Below are 21808 nucleotides of genomic sequence, written 5' to 3' on the forward strand. Positions count from 1 at the left end.
ATATCACTATGAATTCAAATTAAAGGGGAAGGATTACTTGTGAACACCCAATGTCATTAATACTATTTTCTTAGATATAAAATAAATAGAAAGCATGATCCTTGATCTTAAAGAACTATTCATATATGCAAGAAAAAAATTTAAGTATCATATATAAAGTGCTCTGCAAACTAATAGCTATCATTACTGTTATGTATATAAAATATGGGCTACACATCTAAAATTATATTTCTGATTATGTATGTATAAGTACAAACAAATACATTTACATGTACATGTATAAAGTGAAAATATTATCAATTATTGACCATTCTCCAGGTTTTAAATATGCCAAAGTGAAGTATGGATTGGAGGGAAGGGGAAATGTGGTTATATTTGGACTGAGTAAACATGTTAACATTTGTACTCCAGGCATAGTTGATATATTCCTGAACTTAGAATTTGAAATAACTTGGCTAGAATCTTGTTTCTGAAATATATTCATTGTGTGATTTGGGCAGACCATCGTAATTTTCTCTCAGACTCAGTTTCTTTAGCTTGTGAAACAGATTATAAATCTAGTTATAGCTTCCTTCATAGACCTGAGATGAGACTCAAATGAAGTCTTTTATATGAAGTGCTTAAAATTAATATACAAATGTCAGATAACACAATCAGTTAATAGTATTAACATATTAGCTGAAATCCAGAATCACAGAAAAAAAATTTCTTATGTTCATCTTCACTCTAATTCACTGATTTCAGAGGTTCTCTGCTGTTTTTCAGTCATTTTCAGCATATCCAAAATTTCAAGACCCCACTAGGGATCTTTTGGAGAGTAATAAACTACTGAAATAGTTTGCCATTTCTTTCTCCATCTCATTTTGCAGATGAGGAAACTGAGTCAAACACTATTAAATGACTTACCCCCAGTCACAGTGTCACTAAATGTCTAAGACCAGATTTAACTCAGCAGGATAAGTCGTCCTAACTCTAGCCTAGTACTCTATCCATGTGACACTTCATTATCATTATCATCATCATCATTGTCATAATTATTATTCCTAGACTTCATTATTATAATATAGGGTGAATTAGACATTAGCTACAATGGAGTTGATGTAGAGATGAGCCACAGTCTGACAACACATACTCTCCACTTGCATAGAACCTCAGAATATGACACAATAGACTGAAGATTGCCTAGTGTGCTCTTTAATTTTATACATGAGGAAGTGAAGGTGGCCTCCCTCTTTAGATTAAGTCTTAAACCATTGTGGGGTAGCATCCTTCTAGTGTAGTGTTTCCCATTTAAACTATCCTATGCACTAATATAGAGAGTTCTTTATTTTTCTACCCTAAATTCTCTAGGACATTCAGAGCCCCAAAGAAGAAATATTTACTTTCTTGAAGGAATGAAGTGGGCGGTGGGGACGGGTAATAGGGTGAAAGACCCAAGAGCCCTAGGGAAAAGCAGGACCAGATATAGAGTTAAGGAAGAGCAAAAGAGCAAAAGAAGAAGTCATTTAAAAAAAAAATTAAATAGACTTTAACGTTAGGAACAGGTCTGTAAAAAAAATGTTTGTGATTCATTTTTTTTTTTTGCAAGGCAGTGGGGTTAAGTGACTTGCCCAAGATCACACAGCTAGGTAATTATTAAGTGTCTGAGGCTGGATTTGAACTCAGGCACTCCTGACTCCAGGGCCAGTGCTCTATCCACTGCATCACCTAGCCGCCCCTTTCTATCATTCATTTTTGAAGAAGACCATGACATCAGGGGGTGATGCCAAGACAAACAACGTGATTTGGAATTGAGGGAGGAGATGCTGCGCTAAGTTACTAACCTCACTTTCTCCTCCAGAGCCATTGCAGTCCAGTGGCCATATATCAAACAGGATGACTGGAGATGGCCCTTGTATGCAAGGCATTCAGGGTTAAGTGACTTGCCCAAGTTCACACAGAAAGTGAGAGTATCAAGGATCTGACGCTGGATTTGAACTTCTGTCTTCCTGACTCGACGGTCAGTGCTCTATCCACTGGGCTACCCATCTCCAGTCATTCTGATTCATATCTGGCCACTGGCCCCAGATGACTCCGGAGGAGAAAGTGAGGCTGGTGATTTAGCATAAAAACCCCATCACTCAAATCTAATTCACATGCTTGTCATGGCATCACCTCCCTGATATTGTGGTCTTCTTCAAAAAATGAAGGACATTTAAAGTAAATGGTTGCAGATGAATAAAAGTCTGAGGCAGTCAAGATGCCCCTGATATAGTTTGGGAATAAGTATCTATGAACTGTGTGACCTTGAATAAGACACTTATCCATTTGGTCCTTCTCTTGCCTTGCATATCAAATGGAATCTTAGATTCCTAAGGTTCTTTTTAGCCCAAATAGTCTCTGATTCTGTGACCACATGAGGAATAGAAATGTTTCCTCATGGGAACAGCAAACCAGTGGAAGCGATTAGTTTTGCTATTACCTGTATCAAACTGCGCCTAAGAGGTTTATAAATAGAAAAGGAGAATCACTATGAAGCTGAAGTGGAAAAATGATACTCAGCTATTAACTATAATAAGGGCTCTTCTGCAGTCTGTGTTGTCTGTATTTCTTCTGTGTCAGAATAGTTTTTCATCTGATATGTTTGCAATGAAGAATGCATTGAAGAATAACCCTTGCCAGTTGTTGCAAGTTTTCTGGGAATACTGACTTGGGCCTAAATATCCTCTCAAAAAGAAAGGATCTGGGGGAATAATAAAGACAGTTGAGAAAGAGAGTGATAATTTAGGGTATAAAGAGCTAGTGCCAGTCTGAAGCAAAATTGTACAGTTGTCTGTTTTTAGTGCCTGCTCACCTTCCCTTTTGATGCTACTTCCTTCCCACCACTCAGACTTGATGCTTTCTTTTTCCCTGGTATAGTCTTCATAGTGCCCACCAGAGCACCCAGTCCAAGATTCCTCAGCCTTCCTATTGTCTGATGCTTTTACTTTTTAAAGGCTTTTCTATCCTCTATTAATGATCTTCTCATGTACACACAGTTGCCCCTTGTTCTCTATTGGCTGTGATACTGAACAATTTTTTCATAGAATTTGTTATTTGAAAAGTAAGACTCAATCCAGTTTGCACTGCCCTCCCCCCTTAGTTCAAGAGGCTAGTTGCATAAAATCGCCAAAGTGGTCATCCAGCTTCTGAATACCAGCTGCAGCAACAGGGGCATATGCTACTTGATGTAGAAGTTTATTTCCCTGGAATGGACAGATCTAATTGTTATCAGTTTCTAAAGGCCTGATCACCCTCTTCTCCTTGATATTGATTCTCTCCAGATTTTCAGAGCAATTCTCTCTTGTTTCTCTTTCTATCTGATTGCTCCATTATAGTTCCCTTACTGGTTCTTCATTCAAGTAACATGTTCCCACAAGGTCTTCTCCTAGGACTCTCTTTTCTTCTCCCTCTATACTAATTTTCTTTGGAATCTCATCAGTTTCCATTGATTTAATTATTATTTATGCTGATGATTCTCAGATTTACTTATCCAACCCTTACTTCTCTGTGGACCTACAGTATCCCATCTCCAGCTGATTATTAGGTATATTGAATTAGATATTCTGTAACAGTCTTAAAATCAACATGTCTGAAGCTGCACCTATTATCATTCCCATCCTTTACCACCATCCTTACAATTTTACAGGCTGTCAACATAGGCAATATTCTTTTCCTCACTCTCTCTTTTCCTATAACCAATTTGTTGCTATGGCAGGTTGTGCTTATCTTTGCACCATATCTCAAATACATTAGAATTTCCTTTTTGATATTTTCACACCCACCCCGGTGTAGACCCTTATAGCCTTATATTTGGAATAGGATGACTATTGCAGTAGCCCCTCTCCATTCTAATCCATCCTCCATTCAGTCAACAAAGGATTTTCCTACAGTATAGGAATGATCATGTCACCCTCTAGTCTAGGGATAATGACTCCCCTATCACCTCCAGGGTCATATATAAAGTGTTCTGGTGTTCAAAACCCTAGTGCCTCCCTCACTTCTAATCTTTTCAGACCTTACACAGTGACTCTGACCTTGTTGTTGCTCAGTTAAGACACTTCATATCCCTGACTTCCTCACGCTTTGAATGTTCTCCTTCCTCATCTCTGCCTCCTGACTTCTTTCAAGTCCCAACTAAAATCTCTCCTTCTCTAACTGGCCTTTCCAATCCCTGTAATTCTAGCACCTTTTTCTCTGTTGGTTATTTCCTTTTTTTCCTGCATATAGTTTGTTTGTACATGTTGTCTGCTCCAATTCATTATGAGCCTCCTCAAAATCAAGGACTGTCTTCTCCCTTTCTTTGTATCCCCAGCACTTAACACAGTTCCTGGGACATATTAAAAACATAATAACTGCTTTTCTGTATGTTGAATTAAAATTTATCTCTTTACAATTTCCACCAGGGATATTCGGTCTATCCTCCGAAGCAGCAGAAAACAAATTTAATTCTTCCACAAGAGAGCATTTAGCAACTTGTAGATAGCCAATTTACAATAACCTATTAATACCAGCTAAATATAGTACCTTCCTAGACCATTCATGTTTGTAGTCTCCTAAACCAGATGTGAAACAATCTCCCTTCCCCCAAGCAAGGTTACAATATAATTGGGAAATATTCAATAAAATAAATGATTTTTGTCCTTCATTCTGGAAAAAGATCATGACATCAGTGAAGTGATGCCATGACCAGCAAGTGAATTGAATTTGAATGACAGGGAGCTGCTCTAAGTCACCAGCCTTACTTTCTCCTTCAGTCATCTGGCTCCAGTGGCCAGATATGAATCAGGATGACTTGATATGGCCCCAGATGGGAGATAGGGTTAAATGTGTTGCCCAAGGTCACTCAGCTAATACAGACCAGATTTGAGCTCAGGTCCTCCTGGCTCCAGGGCTGGTGTTCTATCCATTTCACTAACTACTACAGAACATCAATAATGTTAATATGTGGTTTTCTAAGTCAGTATACAGTGGAGCAAGAATTTTATGTAGAATTAGTTTTCCCTTCTCCCCTATTTCTAAGTTTAATACCACCATCATAAACAATAAAATAAGGAAGACCTGGGTTCTTGACCATGGTCATTTCTAGAATGTGCTACTTGGTATATAAATAGAAATATAGCTTCTTCTTGGTTAAACCAGAAAAAAACATTTATCCTATATTGATATATTCTCTCTTCTGACCATAGTGGCTGTCTATAACCTGAGATTTGAGTTATGAACAAAAGGCAAGATGGAAGCTAGGAATTGATATTAGGAGGTAAATTACTTTAGACAAAATGTACTAATCTTAATTCTGGAAAAGAGATGTTGAGATAGATTTTCCACTTCTTAAGGGAGAAAGAATACAGAAAGGGAGAGGCAATGGGTATGAAATACATTGTCTGTTGTCAGATTTGATTTGATGCCAGTTTTGCATCTTTGATTTTCTTTGTTACAGGGGAACACAAAAACAGCTCTTGGTGGCAGGATATAATTGAAAAATGGTTGTCATTTTTTAAAGTATTAATAAAATTTGAAAGGAAATGGGAGGACAAAAAATAGCAATGGAAAGAGAAAGTGGTATTGGAAGGTTCATTTTCTGGCTGGTGTAGTTTTGCAAGAGAAGTTTTAAAACAAAAAAGATGGATGTGATTCTATCTAAACTTTGTTATTAGATTTGGGAAGAAATTCCAGGGTTAGCCATGGATTTTCCATTTAAGTTATTTGATTAGGTGGTACCTTTCTTATTCCATCTGTAAAATGGTAGGATGAAATAGTAATCTGAGAGTTCAGACTGTTATGTTTTGGAGGTTTTTAATGGAAATTTCCCATTTATCCTTGTTAATCTGATTAGATGATTGGAATACTCTCATGGTCACACATCAATGACTAATTTTTCTTTTGTTTTTTAAGAACAAATTAGATTTAAAAGTACATTGAAGGGGGCAGCTAAGTGGTACAGTGGATAGATTTCTGACCTTGAAGTCAGGAATACTTGAGTTCAAATCTGGTATCAGATATTTAATAATTACCTAGCTGTGTGACCTTGGGCAAGTTACTTAACCTCACTGCCTTGCAAAAACAAAACAAAACAAAAAATACATTGAACATTTAAACTCAATTGAGTATGAATTGTATTCTAACCTTCACAAACCACTTCAAGATAAACATCAATTATCACTCTACTACCCTGAAAAATCTCTGATGATTTCAATTTTCCACTTGTCTGCAGCTTAGAAAAAGGAACTTATTGTATCAGTAATGATGATTTATATCTACCTTCACCCACTCTCATTAAGTATTACTTAAAATCTAAAAGGATCATATCTGAAAGTAACTTTAATGTGTGTGTATGCCAGGAGTGGGGAACCTTTTTTCTGCTAAGGGTCTTTTGGATATTTATAGCATCATTTGAAGGCTATATTTGATCAAGCATTTGACCCCTAAAAAAACTACTAGATTTGTTAAATTTTGAGTCATGTCTGCAGTTGCTTTGGCAAGCCAGACTAATATGACTCCAAGGGTTGGAGGTTCCCCTACTCCTGGTGAACACACACATATATCTGTGTGTTTGTGTGTATATTTGTATGTATATGACATATATGTATATATGTACATATACAATATGTTTATTCCTGATGATAATTTTGCTAGGCTTTTATTTTCGAAAAATCAGCTCTTTTTACATCATTTTTTTCTTTTAAAATGATGTCTTTTCTAAATAAACAGTATTAAACATCAACACAATCAATTAAGTGAACTATAGCCCTTGGAATGTCATAACAATTTCATTTCTTCATCTTTTAAAAGATAAACATTTTCTTCTTTTCCTTTTCTCTTCTCTCTAGTCTTTACTTCTCTCATTTGTTTTCCTTGTAAAATCAAATTTGACTATGTAGTATTGCTGGTCCTTTCAGTTCTAAGTGCACTGAGTTTATGGGTCATCTGATTTGTTGCCTTTGACAGTAGTAAATAGTCTTGTGTTATAATCTAGACTCCATTGACCTGATTTTTTCTTACATTCCATCCTCTATCTCCCATGCCTGGAACGCATTTTGTCTTCACATCTACCTCTTAGATCCCTTGTTCCTTCAAAATTCAGCTTAAATGCAATCTTCGACAGGAAGCTTATATGAGTTGCCCTGCCCTCACAGCTGCTAATGCCCCTCCCCAGATTACTTTCTATTTTTTTTAATTGCTCTTGTTACTTATGGTAGTACAGTCTATCTCCTCTATCAGCTCAAAAGAAAGCAAGCTCTCTTGAGGGCAGGAGCTTTTCTTTTTTTTTTTTTTTTTGTCTCTCCCATTATATCCCCAATGTTTTGCACAATGTCTAGTATACAATAAATTCTTGGAAAATGTTTGTTGGTCTATTATGGACCTGAATGATAGATAGGCTGATAGATGATTAAAAAAAAAAAAGAGTTGAAGAATTACATAGATATAGATATAGGATGTGTGTAATATATATATATATATGCATTAACTATATTTGTGTGCATTCATATGTATGCATAAATATATGCATAGTCATGTATAATTTATCCATATACCTGTATGTATATATATGTATGTGTGTGTGTGTGTGTGTGTGTGTGTGTGTGTGTGTATATATATATATATATATATATATATATATATATATATACAGGAAGCTTACTTTTTACTTGAATTATTCAAATTATTATTTGTAACAAAATTATTATTTGTAAAAAAATCCTTATGAGTAATATCATAAGCATTCAGCAATAACATAACAAGAACTAGAATCAAAATTTTTTTTCAACTAATATGTCTTGTGTCTTCTTAATAAAATGTCCTGTGCTAGACATGGTAGAAAATAAAGATAAGTAAGACATAATGTCCGCATGTAGCTTCCCATTAGAACTGGAAGGAGACCTCTGATATGGTATGATTGAAAGAAACTAGAGCTGGATTCAAAACACATGAATTTGAATCTCAGTTCGGCTTGAGTGACCTTGGACTGGATACTTAACTTTGACCCTAAGTTAATTTATCTGTAAAATGAGGGATTGGACTAAATGATTGCTGAGTTGCCTTCCTCTATAGTGCAAGATCATCATTAGTCCAACCTCATCTTGCAGATAAGGAAACCAGGACCCCAAAAGGAATGGTTATATTTTTTGTGATCTTGAGCTACTTAACAGGCAGGATTTAGATTTGTATTGGAAGTACTCAAACTCCAGCCTTTGCTTTTTCCAGTTGATTTCTAGTTGATTCCTAGAGCTAAGCAAAAAAGAAGCTCTTTGTGACTTTCATTTGACAAACACCTAACTGAACATTCTCTGGACAGTATGTATCTTGAGAGTAACAGCTCTCACTGATAATATTTATTGTATATCCCAAAAGTCCTTTTTAGGTATCCTGTATTTTCCCAAAGTCCATTCTGTCAGAATGCTCTACCTTCTGTTTCACCTAAATCTCTTTTTTCATGTGGTCGTAATCTTCTCCAGTATCTATAATATATGGAGATAGAGATTAATATGTTTCTCATTGGAACCTTTCATTCATGTATTTAATCAGAAGACATTTATAGAATGTCTACTGAATGCTCATTGAATGTATTAAATTATAGAAAATTGAGGGGGAATATAAAAGAAGAGGAAATTAACTTTGCACTTTCAATGAAAACACAGAAGATTTTGTGAGAACCATCTGACAACTGACAAGTAAATATCAGTATGAGATAATATAATTTTAACTATATAAACAAATAAATGCTTAGGGGATGAAATTAATCACCTTATCTACATAGTGTGTAGTAAATTAGAGAATACTTCTTGGAATAGGTGAGTATGTGCCAGATCTTAAAGACAGTCAAATACAATTTTCTTATAGCATTAGCTATAGAACATTGCATAAAGATTCCCAGTGAATGTTATTCACTGATGAATTCAACTTTCCATCCCCTTAAACTTTTTCTTAATAAGGCAATGGGGTTAAGTGGCTTGCCCAAGGCCATGCAGTTAGGTAATTATTAAGTGTCTGAGGCTGGATTTGAACTCAGGTACTCCTGACTCCAGGGCCAGTGCTCTATCCACTGCACCACCTAGCTGACCCCTCCCCTCCCCTTAAACTTTAATGAGGAACCAATAAAGAGAAAGGCAACAATCTTGCTTTTAGGTGCTTAAAACACTCTTGAAACTACTTTCTTTTTTCAAGACTCAAATGTAAAATATTGGATTTTATTTGGGCAAATCTGGGAGAACTTCACTTTTGAGTTGATCATGTTGCTTAAATTCACCAAGGACATGGGAAAGAGACCACAAATGATATTTAAAATCTTATAAACAGAACCTCTTGATCAATAATGTGTACTTTAAATGGTAGACAATTGACCAGTACCATTTTTCTTGACTTTGCAGAGATGAAAAAAACCAGTCCATCATAGTAAGTGGGGAGTCAGGAGCTGGAAAGACAGTGTCAGCTAAATATGCCATGCGATATTTTGCCACAGTTGGAGGTTCTGCCAGTGAAACCAACATTGAAGAAAAAGTCCTTGCATCCAGCCCCATCATGGAGGTAAAGAGTTCTGAATCTTTCTTGCCATTCTATCTCTTCAGTTTTTTCCTTCAGTAGCATTTGGGTATTGTGATATTGCATGAATGATCACAAGAATCCTTGGAATATACCAGCATTTCCTTTTTTCAAGTCATTTGATAATTTAAAAACATCCATAAACACACAGAGAAATTGTCCATCGTGAAATAGCTCATACTACAAGAGATCAGATTTTCTTGATATATTAATAAATGCTTAATAAATCCTTGCCTGTTCCCCACAAATTCAGGGATATGTAGTATGTATTCCTTGAAAAGATATTAGGTGTTAGCCTTGAAGTAAATAATAGAATGTTAAATCTGGATAGAAACCTTATAGATCATTAGATCCAGGAATTGTTCATTTTCTTTGCATCATGCACCCCTTTGACAGAATAATGTTTTTAAAAGCATAAAATAAGATACTGAAGATTACAAAGAAAGCCACTTATATTGAAATATGCTTAACAACATTTTTAAAAAACAAGTTCAGAAACCCCTAATCAAGTCCAAACCCTCAGTTTGACAGATGAGGAAACTGAAACTGAGAAATGGCTTAACAAGGGTCAGTTCTTCCTGAATAGAGAGAAGTGTCTTTCCTCTCCACTCCTTCTACTGGGTGCTTATGGAGTTCGTTTTCCTGTGAAAACCCATTCTCATTTTCCTGGAGTGCAGTAATAAAAGAAAAAATAAATTGATGTTCCTAAGAGAAAAACAGTTTTCTCTTGAAAGGCTCTGATTTCCAACAAAGTTCAACACAGATGTTTCCTACTACATGAAGCCTTTTCTTATTGATTGATATCCAGTTCAAGTTGCTAGTCCTCCCCTCTCAAAAAAAGTAATTTCTTCTTATTTATTCTCTACCTATTTTGTGTACATTTATACATTTGTGTATCATTTTGCCTTAATAGAATGTATGTTACATAAGAGCTAGGACTATTTCATTTGTCCCTTTGTTATCTCTAGCATTTAACCTAGCCTATCACATAGTAGATACTTTAAAATGTTTATTGATATATTGTTCCTCCAGCAAAAGAAACCTCTGTAGGGAGAAACATTACTTCTTACTCCCCTGGGAGACTAGTCCCAGTTTATGATGCCTTGGAGGTATATGTGGTCACTATATGATGTCATTATGTCAGTGTGAAGAAGCAGTACAGATCACTTAACCTCCTTCATGTCTCTGAGTACCACGATATCATTAAGCATCTCTCCCTTATCTAGTCTCTGACTTTCCCAAATACAGGCAAACATTTAGCTAAAGGGATAGCCTTTGGTGTTGTGGGGGACCAGTCCCCAGAGATGCATCTTGTGATGGTTTCCCAACCATGTGCTCATCTATCTTGAAGAACATCTTTGAGAGAATTATGATTTATGAATACCCTAAGAGATCATCAATACAGACATGAAATTAAGGAAGGTCTTCAGGGCTGGAGGACATGGATTTTCTTTATTTTATTTTGGGGACTCTAGATGCCAAAGATTAATATCTTAAGTCCAGAATTTATGCATTGTATTTTTGGTCTTTTGTTTGTTAAAGACAGATGCGGTTTTATTTCTTTTTATATAAATTTTTAAATATTTCTTTTGAACCTATCCTAATCCACTGATCCATTACTTGGTTTCTTAATCAGTACCAGGCAGTTTTGAAGACTGTCACTTTATGGTATAGCTTTAGATCTGGTAGAGCTAGGCCACCTTCCTTTACATTTTTTTTTCATCAGTTCCCTTGCTATTCTTGACCTTTTGTTGCTCCAGATGAATTTTGTTACTATTTTTTCTAGCTTGGTAAAAGTAGTCATTTGGTAGTTTGATTGGTATGGAACTGAATAAATAATTATTTTGAGTAGAATTGTCATTTTTATTATATTAGTTTTACCTAACCATGAGCAATCGACATTTTCCCTACTATTTAGATCTGGCTTTATTTGAGTGAGAAATGCCTTATAATTGTGTTCATACAGTTTCTGGTTTTTGTCTTGGGAGGCAGATTCCCAAGTATTTAATGTTGTCTATAGTTACTATAAATGGAATTTCTCTTTCTATCTCTTGCTCTTAGGCTTTGTTATTCATATATATAGAAATGATGATGATTTATGTGAGTTTATTTTATATTCTGCTATTTTGTTGAATTTATTGTTTCAAGGAGTTTTTAAGATGATTTTCTCAGGTTCTCTTAATATACCATATCATTTGCAAAGAGTAAAAGCTTTCCTTCCTCATTGCCAACTCTGATTCCTTCAATTTCTTTTTCTTCTGTAATTGTTACAGCTAGCATTTCTAACACTATATTCAATAGTCATTGAATAGTGATAATGGGCATCCTTGTTTCAACCCTAATTTTATTGGAAATGCTCCAAGTTTATTCCCATTACACATAATATTTGTTGATGGTTTTAAATAGATAATATATATTATTTTGAGGAAAACTCCATTTATTTCTAAACTTTCTAGTGTTTTTAATAGAAATGGATGTTGTATTTTATGAAAGGCTTCTTCAACAACTATTGAGATAACCATATGATTTCTGTTGGTTTTGCTATTGATGTGTTTAATTATATTGAGTGTTTTCTTAATATTGAACCATCCTTGCCTACCTGGAATTAACCCTATCTGTTCATGGTGTAATATCCTAGTAATAGCTTGCTCTAGTCTCATTGCTAAAGTTTTATTTAAGATTTTTGCATCAGTATTCATTAGGGAGATTAATCTATAATTTTCTTTGTTTTGGTTCTTCCTGGTTTAGGTATCACACTATGTTGGTGTCATAAAAGTTGGCAGAACTCCTTCCTCTCCTATTTTTTAAATTAGTTTATGTAGAACAGGAATTAATTGTTCCTTAAGTGTTTGGTAGAATTCACTTGTAAATCTATCCAGACCTGGAGACTTTTTCTTAGGGAATTGATTGATGGTTTCTTCAATTTCTTTTTCTGAAATGGGATTATTTAAGTAATTTATTTCCTCTTCTGTTAATTTGGGCAGTTTTATTTTTGTAAATATTCATCCATTTTATTCAGGTTGTCAAATTTATTGGCATATAGTTTGGCAAAGTAGCTATGAATTATCTCTTTAATTTCCTCCTCATTGGTGTTTAGTTCACCCTTTTTATTTTTGATATGGGTAAATTGGTGTCTTCCTTTACTTAGCTTCTGGTAATATGATTAAGATATTTGTACTGTAAAAGGAAATTGGGGTTGTGTGGTACTGTATCCATGATGTATTAGAGTGAGAAACAATAATAGAACAGATCAAGATGATGATGTTGGTTCATTATGTTTCTTTTTTCTTTATTTTTGGGGACTTGAGATGCCAAAGATTAATATCTTAAGTCCAGAATTTATGCATTGTATTTTTGGTCTTTTGTTTGTTGAAGAAAGATGCAGTTTTATTTTATTTTTATTGTATTGTTTTTATTAGGCAGGATAGTAGTGGTAATCACATGAATATCTTTTAGAGATTACAGCCTTTCTAGTCATCCGTAGTAAAATTCAAGTTAGAGGTAGTAATGGCATGTACCATTAAATGTGGTCATGAAATATCCTTATTGTATTAGGTTGTTGTTTTTAGTTAAGGGAAAGAAAGTAGAACTATTGGACAGATAATAATATTCCTGGCATTTATATAATTCCATAAAGCTTTCAAAGCTGTTTATAAACAATATTAGCATGATGCTGCATATAATATTAACTTTGTTCAAATTAAGAAACTGAGACAGTTGGAGTTGGAGGGTATAAATCTTCTACTTTGAATCAAGGGAGCTTTTAGTATTTCCTAGTTCTTTGTCCTTTCTCTCTCACACTCACTCGAGCTCTCTGTATGTCTGTCTCAGTCTTGGCTTTGATTCATTTCCTAGTCTTGATTCAGAAAGTCTCACTTAATTAAATGTGCCCCACTAGGTACATTAACAACACTTTTTATTAGTATATTACAAATAACACACACAAGATATTACTGTGCAATAAGAAACAATCAATATGTTGAAGGCAGAGAATTATAAGAAGATTCATGTGAACTGATACAAAATGAAGAAAGCAGGCCCAGAGAACAAGATACACAGTTTCTATGATTATAAATGGAAAGTATAACAACAATAAAATGATCAAAATTGATTCTTGTGAAATTATAATGACTAAGCTTGGACCCAAAGAAGAGATATGCAAGAGTATCCCCACACACACACACTTTTTTTGCAGCAGTAGGAGGTGAGTTGTGGAATACTACAAATGATATTAACCTTCATTCATATTTTGCTCAGTTTTGTTGGTCTGTTTTCCCTCTTGTTTTTATTTTTTTTTTTTGCTTTGAGAGCTTGTTTTTATGGGAAAAAGAGGAGGGAGGGATATATTGGGAAAAGTATATAATGTAAAAACAAGAGATAGGAGTAAAAATTTACTTTGAAAATTACAGTAGAACCACCATCACTAGTTGAGATGGTATTTTATTATTTTTCATTTGTGGCTTCTTGGGTAGATGCTACCACCCCAGCTGCACTAGGGAGAAATGTGATATACTAGTATGTTTTTGTTGTTCCATATTAGAAAATATATGTGAATCACTTTTCAGATTTTAAAGCTATATAAATATGAGTTATTTTTTCTTAGTACAGTGCTATACATGTAGTAGTTAATCAGTGAATCAATGAATGCTTCAGTTTATTCAATACTGATAAGTGGCTCAGTTCTATAGGGCTGTGACATTTACAAAGTGTTTTCTATAAAATCAAGCAATATTGTCTACCAAATACTTCATGGGGAAGTATTGTCTTGAGAATTTAGGGCTGGAAATCACTTTAAAAATCAACTATTCCAATCCTATCAGTTTTTAAAATTTAAATTTTTCAAATCTATTTTTTCTCCCTGCTACATCTCCTTCAGTGAAAAAAAAAAGAAAAAGATAATGAAAAGCCAATTATGCATAGTCAGGCAAAATTATTATGTCATTGACCTTGTTTAAAAAACAAGACACAAACCATAATCTTAGTTTGTAATTTTGCTAACTCTTATATTTTATTTTTTTTTCTTAAGGAAATGACTTATTTCTCAACACATTCAACTTAGATCATTGTACAGCATGGAAACAATGTAAAGACTAACAGACTGCCTTCTGTGGGGGGTGAGGGGAGAGAAAAGAGATTAGGGGAAAAACTATAAAATTTAAAAAATAAATACATTTTTTAAAAAGAAGACACAAAATAACCTTTTGCTTCATTGTATACCCTGTGTCTATCTATCACTTCTGTGTCAGGGATCCTAACTGGAAAATAGTAGCACTTATCTCACAGGCTTGTTGTCAGGGTCAAATATATACTATTTTTTAGCACAGTGCCTACCCTATAGCTGGCTCTATATAAACCCTTATTCCTTCTCTCCCCTCCCTTCCCCCAGGGCTTAATAAAATGCTTGCTACCTTGACTTTACATCTGTTTTCTCCAGTCTTTAAGGCAGTGCTATGCTCACAAGAAGATACCTTAGAAGTATCTACTAGGGGCAGCTAGGTGGCAGTGGATAAAGCACTGGCCCTGGAGTCAGGAGTACCTGGGTTCAAATCCGGTCTCAGACACTTAATAATTACCTAGCTGTGTGGCCTTGGGCAAGCCACTTACCCCCGTTTGCCTTACAAAAAAACCTTAAAAAAAAAAAGAAGTATCTACTGAACTTATGTTAAATGAATTGAGTGAATTGGGGTAATAATAGTTGTGCTACTAAGATCTTCTACTGTACGTTGGATTGTGAAGAAAGCACTTTTCTAAAGTAAAAAAAATAAAAACAGATGTTATTTATATTATAGTATGTTTCTGAAATGGCATCCAACTCCAAAGACAGATAAAATTAGCTTTTCTTTTTAAAAATGTTTTATCTTGGGGGCAGCTAGGTGGTGTAGTGGATAAAGCACCAGCCCTGGAGTCAAGAGTACCTGGGTTCAAATCCCATCTCAGACACTTAATAATTACCTAGCTGTATGGCCTTGGGCAAGCCACTTAACCCCCTTTGCCTTGCAAAAACTTAAAAAGAAATATTTTATCTTGTTTTCAAACAGGCCATTGGAAATGCTAAAACCACTCGAAATGACAACAGTAGTCGCTTTGGAAAGTACATTCAGATTGGATTTGATAAGAGACACCACATCATTGGGGCCAACATGAGGACCTACCTTTTGGAAAAGTCCAGAGTCGTCTTTCAGGTAAATGATGCCATTTAAGGTTTTTTCAGTGAGATCCCTAAATGCAATTAATCAAGGAATATTTACTAAGAGATTATTATATTCTGGATGCTGAGGATATGCTATACATATTTACATCACTAATCCAAATATATAATACAAATCCCTGCCCAAAGAAGGTTGCATTAAGTAGGAAGAAATATAGTTCCATAAAAGTGTATCTATATATGTTTATGTATAAATATAGACATAAAAGGTTATGTGTGTTTGTGTGTATATATATATATACATATATATATATATACATATATATATACACACACACTTTTATATGACTGTATTTTCTCCAACATAATGCATCCTTCTTTGGGCAGGGATTGTGTGTGTGTGTGTGTGTGTGTGTGTGTGTGTGTGTGTGTGTGTGCTTAATTCTCACACTTTTTTTATGTGAGAGAAAGAAAAATAAACAAATCACGATATTTAGGGCATATATAGTGGGGCACATTTATTCAAACAAGACTTTTTTAAGAGAGTAAAGAGACTAAAGGCCAGGAAATGAATCAACTCCAAAAGTGGGAGAGAAGACTCATTCAGAGAACTGAAAACAACTGGGAAATGCCAGAAGTTCCCTTGATTTAAGTCAGAAACATAATCATTCACTCTAATATTCACCAGTACCACAGTTTCTTGTCTTGTAAAATCTGAATAATATTATATATCGTGTTATAAACTAAGCTGTATGGATACCCTGCACACAGAGACATGAGCACATTTAGATGCAGAGATGTACACACAGAGACATACAGATAGACACATGCAGAGACATACAGAATGCATATACACACAGAACCCAAAGTAATTTTCTGGAGGGTACCAACTGAAGGCTTTTCATGTAGGAGCTGAGTACTAAAGAAAACTAAAGTTTCTAAGAGAGAAGAGGTTGAAGAGGAAATTTATTCCTGAAATGCAAGACAATCTATAGAAAGGTATGGAAATGAAGATGGAACACTATGAATAAATACATCATAGTGAGTTAGACAAGTTTGTCTGCAGAAAAGGTGGACTGGAGCCAGATTGTAAAGTATGTTGAAAACTAAAAAGAAGCTATCTGTCTTTTAAATTGGAGCTATAGGGAGCCACTGGATCTGTTTGAGCAGTCAAGGGGTGATGTTTTTAAAAATATCATTTTGCTGTTTGGACAATGGATGGGAGAAGAGATTGAAGGAAAGGAATTCAAGGAGGCGACATTGTGGTAGTCCAGACAATAGGTCTTGAGAAAATGGATTTTAGAGATAGTTTAGAATAGGGATTCTCTTTTGAAAATTTAAAATGTTTACTTTTAATTTTAAATTCTCTCCTTCCATCTACGCCCTCCTGTTCATTGAGGTTGGAAATAAGATATCCATTATCCATGTAAAACATTTCCACATTCTGTGGGAGAGGAAGGAGGAACAAGAAAAACAAAGAAAAATAAATGCTTCAATTAGTTCTCTCTCTTGATGTAGATAGTATTTTTTTATTTTGAGATTTTTAGAATTTATGTGAATCATATTGATCAAATAGCTAAGTCTTTCACAATTGATTATTGTAACAACATTGCTGTTACTATGTACAGTGTTCTCTTAGTTCTCTCTTTCATTTTCCCTTTGGAATTCTGTTAAAGTCTTATTCCTGAGAATAATGTTGCTTAATGTATAAAATAAAAGACACAGACATACCAAGAAAACCCACTGTATTGAAATAAAATTATCAAAAAAATTTTTTTTCAAAAATAAGTTTACAGACTTCTGGTCAAGATGGCAGAGAGAAGACAAGCACAGTGCTAGTCTCCTGATCTTCTCTCCTGTTCTTCCCTCATATAAAATATGAACCAAACCTCTTAATAGAAATCCTATCTACAAAACTCAGAAAGAAAACTAGGAGAAAAGATCTACCTCAAGGTTTGTCCTCCGGGATTATGGGTGAATCCGGGCACAGAGGGCAGACTCTGCCAGGAGCACAGGAGAGGGTCAGAGTCTGAGAGCTGCACTAGCCTGGTCAACGAGGCTGGCAAGAGTCTGAGAGTTCCACTAGCCTGATCAGTGGGGCAGACTAGAGCCTGAAAACCTAAAAGCAGGGCAAGCCTGATTAGCCACAGGGCAACTAGGGAGCAAAGGCATTGTTTTTGGCAATCTGGAGGTTGGGTGCAGAGCTGGAGGGTGAGTTCCAGTGCAGGAGAGTTGCAGCCATACCTTCATTTCAGCTGAAGCCTCTTCCCAGACAAACACAATTGCAGCCCACCTCTGCCCCAGGCTAAGAGAAGCAGACCTCCCTCAGCTGTGAATAGGGAGAGCAATTACCTTGCCCTAGGGCAAAACCCACCATTAGACAAAGATAAAAGTACTCAACAACTTCATCCACCCCCTCCAAGCTATGGGAGAGGACCTCAAAATAAGGTCACAGACACTTCAGAGAAAGCAACCAACACAGCCTACTGGCCAGCCCACTTGGAGATATTAAATCCAGTGAGTAAAGCCTCTAGGTGATCTCAACACCAAACCTCTGTGAACCAGCCCCTTGGCAACATAAGGTCTTAGGAAAATGAAGAAAGGTCAGAGAAAAGGAGGTTCCATAGAGAGATTCCTAGAAGGAAAAGATCCTAACTCAGAGAGACCTAGAACCTAGAATATGATCTGGTCTCCAGAATATAAAGACTTCCTTGAAGAAATCAGGAAGGAGTTTAAAAATCAATTGGAATATTTGGGAGAGACAATTAACACCTTGCAACAAGAAAACAAATCATTAGAAAATACAGTTGGACAAATGCAAAAAAGAAAATCATTCTCTCAAAACCTCAGTTAGTCAAATGGAAAACTCAAAAATAGAATTGACCAATTGAAAAAGGAGCTGCAAAAGGTAAATAAAAAAATTATTCTCTAAAAAAAAGAATGTAGTCTGTGGAAACTAATGACTTCATGAGACAGCAAGAGTCTGTCAAATAAAACCAAAAAATCAAAAAAAAAAAATAGAAGAAAATGTAAAATACCTCATCAGCAAAGCCACTGACCTTGAGAATAGAATGAGGAGAGACAACCTGAAAATTTTAGGTCTTCCTGATAACACTGAAGAAGAAAAAAAGCCTAGACTTAATTTTACAAGAATTAGTGATGGAAAACTGCCCTGATATCATGGAACCAGAGGGAAAAATCATTATTGAAAGAATACATCAATCCCCTCTGGAAAGAGATCCTAAAATGAAAATACCGAGGAGTGTTGTGGCTAAATTCCAGAACTATCAGATAAAAGAGAAAATCCTGCAAGCAATTAGAAAGAAACAATTTAGATACCAAGGAGCCACAGTGAGGATTACACAGGACCTTGATGCATCAAAATTAAGGGATCTAATGGCCTGGAATGAGATATTCCAAAGAGCAAGGGAGCTTGGAATGCAGTCAAGAATCTACTACCCAGCAAAACTGAGCCTTTTCTTCCAGGGGAAAAGATGGATATTTAATGAAATGGAAGACTTTGAACATTTCCTGATGAAAAAACCAGAGCTTAATAGAAAATTTGGACATCAAACAGGAGTCTCAAGACATAAAAAGATAAAAAAAAAAAACTACCATCCAATAAGATGAAACTGACTATATCCCCTCCTGGGAGAAATATTCTCATAACTTTTTTTCCATAACTCTTGAGAATTATAACTCTATTAGAGACAATATACTTAGCCAGAAGTGATGGACACTCATGACTTTTCTGTGAGTCAGATACAATGCTTTACAAACAATACCTCCTTAAAAAGGGGGACAGTAAGAAAAAAGGAGGATGGAGGATTTTGAATGGGGTAAATCTCATTACATTAAGAGGTACAAAGACCTATTGTAATAGAGGGGAAGAAGGGAGGAGCTGAGAACCACCTGAATCTTCCTCTCATCAGACTTGACTTAAAGTTAACTTACACAAACACTCAGTTAAGTTAAGAAACTTATCTCACCTTTCAAGTATTAAAAGGGGAAAGGGGGAGGGAGGGGATGTGGAGGTGGGAAAAGGGGGAACTAACAGAAAGGAAGGGAGGGAAGAAGGGGGAAAGGGGAAAGAAAGGGAGGGTTGATATAGGAGGGCAAACACACTGAAGGGAATGGTATTCAGAAACAAAATACTCAAAAATATGGAAAAGGGGGAAAAAGGGAAAACTAAAAACAGAGGGAAGATAGCATGGAGGGCAATAAAGAGTTAATAAGTACACTTTTAATGTGAATGGGATGAACTGTCCCTTAAAATGTAAGCAAACAGAGTGGATTAAAAATCAGAATCCTACAATATGCTGCTTACAAGAAACTCATTTGAAGCAGAGAGATACATATAAAGGTAAAAGGATAGAGCAAAATATATTTTGCTTCAGCTGAAGTCAAATAAAGCAGGGGTAGCAATCCTTATCTTAGATAAAGGAGCTGCAAAAATAGATAGTGTTAAAAGAGATAAGGAAGGAAACTATATCCTCCTAAAAGATACCATAGACAATAAAGTAATTTCAATACTAAATATGTATGCACCCAATGATATTGCATCCAAATTCTTAGAGGAGAAGTTGAAAGAGCTACAGGAAGACATAGACAGCAAAACTCTACTAGTGGGAGACCTCAAACTCCCACTCTCAGATTTAGACAATCTAACCATAAAATAAACAAGAAGGAAGTTAAGGAGATAGACAGATTGTTAGAAAACCTAGATATGATAGACTTATGGAGGAAACTGGATGGAAGTAGAAAGGAATATATGTTTTTTCTGCAGTACATGGCACTTACACAAAAGTTAGCCATATACTAGAGCATAAAAACCTAATGATCAACTGCAGAAAGGCAGAAATAGTGAATACATGTTTCTCAGATCATAATGCAATAAAAATCATATACAATACTGGACCAGGATGATACAGACCCCAAACTAATTGGAAACTAAATAACCTCCTTTAAAAAATGAGCAGATCAAACAACAAATTAAAAAAAGAATTAATTATTTCATCCTAGATAATGACAATAATGAAACAACATATCAAAATCTATGGGATTCACTCAAGGCAGCTATCAGAGGATCTATTATATCTTTAAATGCTTACATGAATAAATTAGAGGAAGAGGAAATCAATGAACTAAATATACAACTAAAAAATTATAGAAAGAACAAATTAAAAACCCCCAACTAAATACCAAATTAGAAATTCTAAAAACTAAAGGAGAAATGAATAAAATAGAAAACAAGAAAACTATTGAACTAATAAAGAAAGCCAAGAGTTGGTTTTATGAAAAAAACAAAATTTTTAAACCTCTGTTCAATTTGATTTAAAAAAAAGAAAGAAGAAAACCAAATTACTAGTATCATAAATGAAAAAGGTGATCTCACTGCCAATGAGGAGGAAATTAAAGTAATGATTCAGAATTACTTTGCCCAACTCTATGCCAATAAATTTGACAATCTAAGTGAAATGGACAAAAGTTTACAAACATTTAAGTTGCCCAGGTTAAGTGAAGAGGAAATTAAAAACCTAAACAAACCTATCTCAGAAAAAGAAATTCAACAAGTCATCATTGAACTGTCTCAGAAAAAATCTCCAGGGCAAGATGGATTCACAAGTGAATTCTATCAAGCATTTAAGGAACAATTGGTTCCAATTCTATATAATTTTTCTTTGGAAAAATAGGTGAAGATGGAACTCTACCTAACTCTTTCTTTGATACCAATATGATGCTGATACCTAAACTAGGAAGAGTTAAAACAGAGAAAGGAAATTATAGACCTATCTCACTAATGAATATAGATGACAAAATCTTAAATAAAATCTTAGCAAATAGATTACAACAAATTATCACTAGGATAATACACTATGACCAAGTAGTATTTATTCTAGGGATGCAGGATTGGTTCAATATTAGGAAAACTGTTAGTATAATTAATTATATCAATAACAAACCTATCAGACATCATATGATTATAGCAATAGATTCTGAAAACCTTTTTGACAGCATCCATTCCTACTAAAAAAACACTAAAGAATGTAGTTATAAATGGGTTTTTCCCCTTAGAATAATAAGCAGCATCAATTTAAAACC

The 21808-nt window shown here is 34.9% G+C and overlaps 1 protein-coding gene across 3 annotated transcripts in view; it reads left to right on the top strand.

Moving 5' to 3' along the window:
- MYO5B (myosin VB) overlaps positions 1-21808 on the top strand; it is a 565377-nt gene that overhangs the window by 288879 nt on the left and 254690 nt on the right. For all 3 annotated transcript variants that reach the window (XM_074208686.1, XM_074208684.1, XM_074208685.1), the window contains exons 5-6: positions 9387-9543; positions 15597-15740. In XM_074208686.1, the coding sequence (XP_074064787.1) occupies positions 9387-9543; positions 15597-15740 (301 nt within the window). The remainder of the gene's footprint in view (positions 1-9386; positions 9544-15596; positions 15741-21808) is intronic.

The sequence above is a fragment of the Macrotis lagotis genome, chromosome X (genome assembly GCF_037893015.1).
Source record: "Macrotis lagotis isolate mMagLag1 chromosome X, bilby.v1.9.chrom.fasta, whole genome shotgun sequence".
NCBI lineage: Eukaryota > Metazoa > Chordata > Mammalia > Peramelemorphia > Peramelidae > Macrotis > Macrotis lagotis.